Raw genomic sequence first — 8689 nt, forward strand, 5'->3', positions numbered from 1 at the left:
GCTGTACTCAAATGGCCTCCACAGTCACCAGATCTCAATCCAATAGAGCATCTTTGGGATGTGGTGGACCGGGAGATTTGCATCATGGATGTGCAGCCGACAAATCTGCGGCTGTGATGCCATCATGTCAATATGGAGCAAACTCCCTGAGGAATGCTCCCAGCATCTTGTTGAATCTATGCCACGAAGAATTGAGGCAGTTCTGAAGGCAAAAGGGGGTCCAACCCGTTACTAGCATGGGGTACCTAATAAAGTGGCCGGTGAGTGTATGTGAGAATGCATTTGTAACAAAATATCTGGATCAGTTGACTGAGCAAAACAAGTGGACATAAAAAAAACTGGTGTTATAACAAGTTAGGGATAAGAGTCAAAAATGCATTTTTTACAAAATGAGTGTGCACCCTCAAAGAGACACTCTGGATTAGTACCAAAAGCAAGGCTTGTGACTAGAAGTTTTGAGAAGTTAAAAGTGTCCGAGCTCCAAAAGGACTCACCCGCATGTAATCCAAATTCTATTCGGCTCATTGTGGCATTGATTTGTTAAAGACAGTGTACACTTTATCCTATGGATATAGAACTGTCATGTGACATTTACAAGCCTCCTCCTTAGGCTGACTGTAATGGAATTCACATTGGGTGTGCTCAGTTTCTTCCCAACCTCTGATCTATATTCCAAGTGTGACATAAAGAGCATGACAATTACTGTTTTGTGGGACTAGGCTTTGTGACTTTTGACAGAAAAAAGAAAACTATTACACCAATAACCTGTGTTAAAAACAATCATTCACAGGTTGATGCACTCAAGTCCATAAAGTCAGTCACTGAGAAAATATTGTCTAGAAGTGAACAGAATTAAAGAACTTTCCTACTACCCAAAAGGGTCATCAGTTCCCCAGATACTTAAGGCACTTAGTGAAGGACAATTGAAACTTGATTAAGAACATAGCTCTCTTTCTGAGTCAAACTTAAAAGGTACTCCATACTAGAGGCATATTAAAACATGCTATGTTGTGTTGTTATATGTATGTTCAATATACTGTATAAAATGTGGTTTAGAGTCTAAACCATAAATTCTGATTGGCACTGTCTAAACTTTAGATTTGAAAAAAATAGATTTTTTGAAGAAGAATAAATACTAATTTAATAAAGTACTACTAAAGAGTAATCATAAAACTTTATTAATATGTAAGAAATAAGGATACAGACAATGTCATACAATAATACTGACAAATGGATCAGATGTTGCTGTGCCAATTAATCATTAAAATCTCAATGTATAACATGCATTGAATACAAGGTAGACATTTGTATCCTTTGGTAATCAATGTAATTAAGAACACATTTTTCCCTCTAATTTCTAAATGCGACTTAAAGTTAAATAATAAAAACGTAAAATAAGAAAGCCAACAGCAGGAAGTGATACAGTAGCTGCAACAGTGTTTTCTCCAGCTGTCCTCTGACATAGGAGCCCTGACTGCACAGTCACAGTGCAAGAACACTGTTGAACCTGTCGGCCGATTAGGAAAACTTGGCTGCTTGGGGAGGAGGTCCAAGGAAGCCTCCAGCCTGTTTTGTTGCAGCTCTGGAGGGAGCAAGGCCGAGCATCTTCTGAATATTCTGGAGTACAGAAATAGAACAAAATATTCTCATAAAGCGTTTACAACTGTGTTAAAAAATATGTCCTTTACTCTCTGCTTTCCTTCGTATGCTTCACAGTGGAGCTCCGATGATGAAATTTGGGAAGAATGTCTACATAATGTGCACAGGTGTTCAGTTAATGCTAGACACAATCTGATACAGTTTAAAACGCTCCATAGATTTTATTTTTCAAGAGAAAAGTTGCAAAAATTTTACCCTGATATCCCACCCATATGCAACCGATGTAAGACCCACATAGGTACTCTAGCACAATCTTTCTGGGCATGTAGTAAACTTCATTCAAACTTCATTGAAAGTGCATTTTTCAGTTTTTTTCTGAGGCTTTTGGTAAGAATCTGGTACGCTGCCCCTTGGTAGCAGTCCTGGGGGCCACAAGCGTCCTCTACTCCATCAATAAATCTGAAAGAACAGCCATTCAATTGGGGATGGTGATTGCAAAAAAGTAAATTTTACATGTATGGAAAATGGATTCTGTGCCTTCATATAGTTTGTGGCTGCGAGAACTGTGAAATACTTGCAAATACTGCATCTGGAAAGACTGATATTTTATAATGAAGACAGAGGAGACAACTTTGATATGAAAAATGTGAACCCTTAGACATTTGCTATTTTATAAAACCTCACTGTGAAATAAGTGTGTTTTGAAGATGTCAAATTCGTTTAACTTAATCTTAAAATGTTTTTATTTATAGTATCCATCCTTACCCTGACCGTGGAACGTTACTGTAATCCAAGATGTGCTGTGTTCTTTATGTTCAGTATATTTAGTTATTTTTATTTTAGGTTTTTATTTTCCGTTTTCCCTCTTCCCTTTCCTTGTTCTTTCCTTGAAAATCAATAAAAATTATTATAAAAAAAAACTATGTCCTTTCTTCCTTGTAAAAGGTGTATCATTTATTGAAGTTGCCAAAGTCAGTATTCTAGTTTGTGGGCATGTCTACCAAAAATGTATGTCTACGCTAATGTGCCTGATTTGATATATGACCTGACAGTTCGACCTGCGTGTGTGCTTGTGTTGAACTTGACAAAGTGTTCTTGTTATAGTGTTTGTGTGTTTTTTTTAGGCTGACATCTTATCACCACCACCATCACCAGAGGCCTCATGATACAATATAATCATGATACTTATGTAACAATACGTGATTTTAAACATATTACAATATTCTGCAATATATTGCAATTTACCTACCTTTATTTCAACGTCAAATTTTTACCAATTTCAAATGATGTCCCCAAAAGGAAATGTTGTCAACATGTCTTTTATCTAAAAAGATACATTTCTCTGTTTGTTCATCTCACTTCATTTTTATTGCTGCAAAATGGGATTGTCAAGCAGACTTTGTAAATTATAGAGTGGGATCTTGACCTACTCTTTATGTAAAGTGCCCTGAGATAACTCATGTTGTGATTTGACACTATAAATACAATTTAATTGAAATTCTCAGAAACTGTAGTGTTTCCTTCAGAAACCTATGATTCCCTCCAATATAATAATGACATCCATAACTGTATAGTAACATACAGTAAAATGCATCAACCCCACCCTGGGTCTAAAGTTGGTGCAAGTGTAGAAGTTACCTGTCTGATGGACATGGTGCAGAGGATGTAGAGGAAGATGAAGGAGCAGTCAGTGTAATCCTCCCCCAGCAGGTTCCGATGGGACAGTCCTTGGATGTAGGACAGCGGCACGAATGGCAATTTGGCCACTACTCTTCCATCAAAGCTGGACAAAACAAAAGGGCATGTTAATGGTAGAATGAATAAGTCTGCTGCAAGTATATTATGTGTACTTTTATCAAATGCAACCAAAAAAGAACTTCTTATTTCTCAGTGACCGATACAGAAAAAGTCATCACTTTAAAGCTTGATTTATACTTCTGCATAAAATCGACGGCATTGCTACGTACGTAGGTACGTGGAGACACAAACCTACACCGTAGCCTGCGGTGCACCCCTCAGAAAACGTAACTACACGTCACGGAGACGTACGTCGCTTGGACGCAGCTTGGTACTAAGTAATTTCCTGGTACTCCTCCTACATGAAGAACATGACATCAAGGAGAGGGTTAACTTTTCCTGCTACAGATTTCCCACCTTGGTCAGAAAGCCAAGATGGGACCCTCTATTTCTCTCACTATGAGTCACTACTCACTCCAAAGATAATCACCGTCACTCTCTCACTTTCTCCCTGGCTATATCACACACTCCCCACACACACGACGCACCAATGCACAGGTATAACTTCAAGCTAATTACGTAGGCAACGGCAAAAGCTCTGCGTGTAGCCTCTGCAGAACCATAAATCAAGCTTAAGGTTGGCCAAGTGTTTCAGTAAAATAACGGTGCTCTTTTTTTTTTTTTTTATTCAGATGTAACTACTTGTAACACTTACATGGAGTTGAACATGCCCATCAAAGCTGTAAAGCAAAAGCCTATAGCAAACATCGACTTCATGCGCACCTACAATCAAACATAAGATAAAATAGAAAATTTAAATTGGATCACATTTGACTGAAGTTTGGCAATACTGAGACATTTGAATAACAGTGTATTTTTTAATATTGATAATGTGAAAATGCAGTTAAGCCTGTCAACGTTGCTATACAAAATGTATTATATACTACATCCAAAAACAACAAAAACCTTAGACATGATTTCACTTTATATGACAATAAATTGATGGATTTAGCTCTAACCAGTAGATTAGATTAGATTCAACTTTATTGTCAATACACATGAACAGGTACATTGCAACGATATTTATTGCAAAAAACTTGTCCCTTTACCATAGACAAGTCTCTGTTGTTGTTCTTCAGTTTCTCTTCCTGTCTCTCTGTAATACATTCAGAGACATATCACTTATCAAGGAACAGTGTCAACATGAGGAAAATGACTGTGACGCAACTTATTACTTAGCCATATTGTTTGCTGGGTTCTTACCAATTTTCTTTTTCTGCTGACGTCCAGCAGATTCTGTGATGGTTTCTTTTTTCTTCTCAACTAATATCAAACAAGTAACAGATAATGCATAAAACAGTCTACAAGAAAGTAATCCATGCAGACAATACATTAATATGAGGTTCACATACGAGTCACTTACGTTTTTTGCTTTGTTTTTCTACTTCAGCCTTTAACCTCTTGTACTTTTCAGTGCGATACACTAAAACCCAGGTAATCCCTGAGAAGAAGAAAAGAAAAAAAAAATCAGAACAGCTTAATATTAGTATAAAGTAAATATTGTGATGCAACATAGGGTTGGGCAACGTACACGGTAAACAATATAAATTTCAAATGTTTCCAGTTTTAAATATAAATTTATTGGTTTAGCCAACAGTAGATATTTCTGTCTGGTTATTTTAACAATAAGCAGTTTTTCAGATTTCCCAGAAAAGGTTTTGTATCATCATATACAGTCTACTGATGTCAAATTTAATTTGACATTTTTAATTTTAATTTACAATTACATAAACTGTCATTTAGAAATTCCTCCATATTGCATACTGCTGGTACAACAGTGTGGAGGTGTTTTTCTGTTAACATTGTTTAATTAAGAATTTTTACTGTAAAAACAGTCATGCCAAAAAGGAGTGGCCTTGTTGGTTTGTTTGTTTACTGTCAAAGTAGAATTAAAAGTCAGATGCTGAACTGCACCTTATTTACAATGTATGCGCTTGGAAATTCAAATGCACAAGAATAATATTAAAATTTAGATATCGAGATTGGTCGAGGAAAAACAATTAATTTTCACATTACGTTTTGCAAGTAAACTCTTGTTTTGTCTTGTGTTCTGAAGAAAACACGCAGTTTTGCCGAAGGATAGCTCACTTAGCCAACATTTGAATAACTCACTTTATATCTCTATATAACTCTATATTATTTATTTTAAGGGTAATTTAAAGTTAAACGGGGAAAGTATTAAGGGAAATTCCGCAATTAAAGGTGTTTTCACTGTTGATTTGTTTAACTGTTTTTTTCAGTTACAGAACTGCAACATCTTTCCAAAAGTCAATGAGTAATCGTCTTAAATAAACATGATTTTAATATTAATATTTAATATCAAAATTATTTTGATTTTTCATACCCGAGCAGCCCTACGGTCTTGCAATTTATTGCATTAAAGAGTTGCTCAGCATCTGAATTTAAAGTCGTAGTTTTTCACTGCTCCTGAATGCTAAGAAGGGAGTTTAATAAAGCCCTTTGGATTAATCTAAAAACAACTTTGAAAAAATGTGGCTAACCCTGTTTGGGAGACCAACAGATGAGAATAGGAGGATAAATCCCATCTAACAAAGTCAAATGAAAATGTTAACATGTTAACAATAAAAATTCGATAACTGTCTTAATTTGAATGATTATATTTAACAATTATGCTCTCCTTAATTAGGGTGGGTAACTAAAATGCAGAGGACGAGTTTCCCAGACGGAATGAATAAAGAATAATTGAGACCTAACCAGCGTTTCAACCACAGACTGCTTTCAACCTTTCAACACGCTTCTTGGGTTAGACTGTTAAATTAAAAAAAAGGTTTTATTCCTTGAGCTCTCTGACCATCAACAGTGACGTGTAAATGTCGGAGCAAGTATTAGCTAACTAGTTTTGTGGGCTAAATTCGCTGGCTAGCTAGCACACCGCTAGTCCACAAAAGCAGCAATTTAATAATATCACTAACGTTAACGAGTTTCCCCGCTATGTAACTTAGAATAGTGTAAAAATAAAACAAGTAACGTATCATTATATTTTGTGTTTCTTGGACGATAAAATAATAAAATACATTCGTGCTCAAGCTGCCTGTCGAACTGTGAGGGGGATTTCACTCACCTTCGGCTAACAGCGCTGTACAAACAGAAATGAACACGATTAGAATAGTGTCTGCAAACATGGTGCTCATGGTGGTAGGCTCCTGTTTAGTATCCCGTTCATCCGATAGCACAAAGAAATAAACTAAGTTGTTATTAGAGGTTACACAATGACCACATTACATAGGTCTAAAATTCATAATGCTATGTCAGCATTAGCTTAGTGGGGTCATACCTTTCTTTAACTGTGTATGGGTCATGCGAAAAGTACTTCCGGTTGCACCAAATTCTTCAAGAGTTTATGGCTGCAGCCTGGAGCGTCCCATGTCATCCGTCCCGTCTCATGCATATGCGGAGGCGCGTCCAACTGTAAATCCAGAGGGTAAAAAATGCAAAATTGCGAATATTTTTTTTTAAAGTTATGTTAACGGCAATCATACAAATTAATAAAATATTTTTTTTTTAACTAAACCTGTCTATAAGGTAAATGCAGACTATCATACTGATGAATAAAAACACTCAAAATATATGTTAGTCTATAAAATAAATGCAGATTATAGGCAAACTAAAAAAATCCTTCCGCCATCCCCGAGTTTCTACTTTTCAAAATAAAAGCTCGCATCTGGAATAAAATACCAAAATCTCTCTTACTTTTCAAAGTAAAAGCTCACGTCAACTATCTTGCTAATGAATAAAATATTTGGTGTGTTTTTAAATATTTAAAAATATATGTTCGTCTATAAAATAAATGCAGATTATAGGCAAACTAAAAAAATCCTTCCGCCATCCCTGAGTTTCTACTTTTCAAAATAAAAGCTCGCATCTGGAATAAAATACCAAAATCTCTCTTACTTTTCAAAGAAAATGCTCACGTCAACTATCTTGCTAATGAATAAAATATTTGGTGTGTTTTTAAATATTTAAAAATATATATCCGTCTCTAAAATAAATGCAGATGATAGGCAAACTAAAAAAATCCTTCCATAGCTGCAACTTGGAAGCTGCAACTATGGAAGGAAATCTCTCTCCCGACAAAGGTCAAGCATTTGGTTTTGTTTTAAAAATGTTTTCCCCCTTTCATACAATACAACAGAAAATACAAAAGAACCGCTGGTGGAAGTGGAAGAACTAATCAATCGCATTCTGGCCCAAGACCGTGGCAGCAGAGATACGCAGTCGAATGCAGAACGGGTCCCAGGGACCCGAAGGCCGATGCTGCAATAGTAGAAAAATAAAACCGCATTCTGCCGCGGTAGTAGAGAAATGCGACTGCGTTCTGCCCCGGGTCCCAGAGACCCGACAGCATTCTGTCCCGGGTCCCAGAGACCCCACAGCATTCTGTCCCGGGTCCCGGAGACCGGACAACATTTTGCCCCGGGTCCCAGAGAGCTGACAGCATTCTGTCCCGGGTCCCAGAGACCTGACAGAATTCTGTCCCGGGTCCCAGAGACCAGACAGCATTCTGTCCCGGGTCCCAGAGAGCACACAGTCGGCTCTCGCCATGCTGATAAGCAGTTGTATTTGCAGCAATGTCCCAGTGAAGTGTGAAAACAATATAGAATATACAATTGAAAAGTCTTGGAAAGCGTGTAACATGTTTAATTTTGTAGTCTTGTTGTTGTGAGTGCAGATCGTGGATGGTTATCCCTCCTCAGGAGATCCTGCCGTTAGTTGGCAGAAATGGCTACGTCGCTGATGCAGGTTTCATCAGATGCAGCTACGTTAATATGGAACAACACAAGCATAACATTCAAAAATGAGCAAACTACATGTAGGCTATGGCAAAATTGTTACTTTAACAGTTTTTCAACGTTTTACAATTGATTGCAACAAATGTGGTCACGAATTTACCCGTGGACTCCATCTGGAAAATTATTCGCGATATCGTAATTTTGACCCTCTGGATTTACCGTCGGACAACCCTCCGCATGAGACGAGACCGCATGAGACGGGACGGATGAAATGGGACGCTCCAGGCTGCAGCCATACCCGTCTCAAATTCTTTGACCTGTCGAATTTTGTGACTCTAGAGTGCGCTGTTTTCTCTGGCAATGTCTGTTTTTTTAACTGTCTATGGTGTTTATGTGCGTGTGTTTGCGCGTCACTATAAAATGTATTAGACAGGCAGGTTTTTGTGAGGGCTAGATGCTAACTTGACTTGACTACTGTAACGGTGTCTTTACAGGTCTCCCTAAAAAATCAATCAGACAGCTACAGCTGATTCAGAACGCTG

General features: G+C 37.4%; 1 protein-coding gene across 1 annotated transcript; it reads right to left on the reverse strand.

Annotated features, from left to right (window-relative positions):
- Positions 1 to 1157: 1157 nt before the first annotated feature.
- On the reverse strand, positions 1158 to 6717 carry tmco1 (transmembrane and coiled-coil domains 1). Its single transcript, XM_034880459.1, has 7 exons — positions 6479 to 6717; positions 4760 to 4837; positions 4600 to 4659; positions 4446 to 4492; positions 4052 to 4119; positions 3238 to 3382; positions 1158 to 1617 (listed from the first exon to the last, which is right to left on the reverse strand). The coding sequence occupies exons 1-7, from the start codon at positions 6546 to 6548 to the stop codon at positions 1519 to 1521; spliced, it is 567 nt and encodes a 188-aa protein (XP_034736350.1). The 5' UTR covers positions 6549 to 6717; the 3' UTR covers positions 1158 to 1518.
- Between the last annotated feature and the right edge of the window lie 1972 nt (positions 6718 to 8689).

The sequence above is a fragment of the Etheostoma cragini genome, chromosome 9, assembly GCF_013103735.1.
Source record: "Etheostoma cragini isolate CJK2018 chromosome 9, CSU_Ecrag_1.0, whole genome shotgun sequence".
Lineage (NCBI taxonomy): Eukaryota > Metazoa > Chordata > Actinopteri > Perciformes > Percidae > Etheostoma > Etheostoma cragini.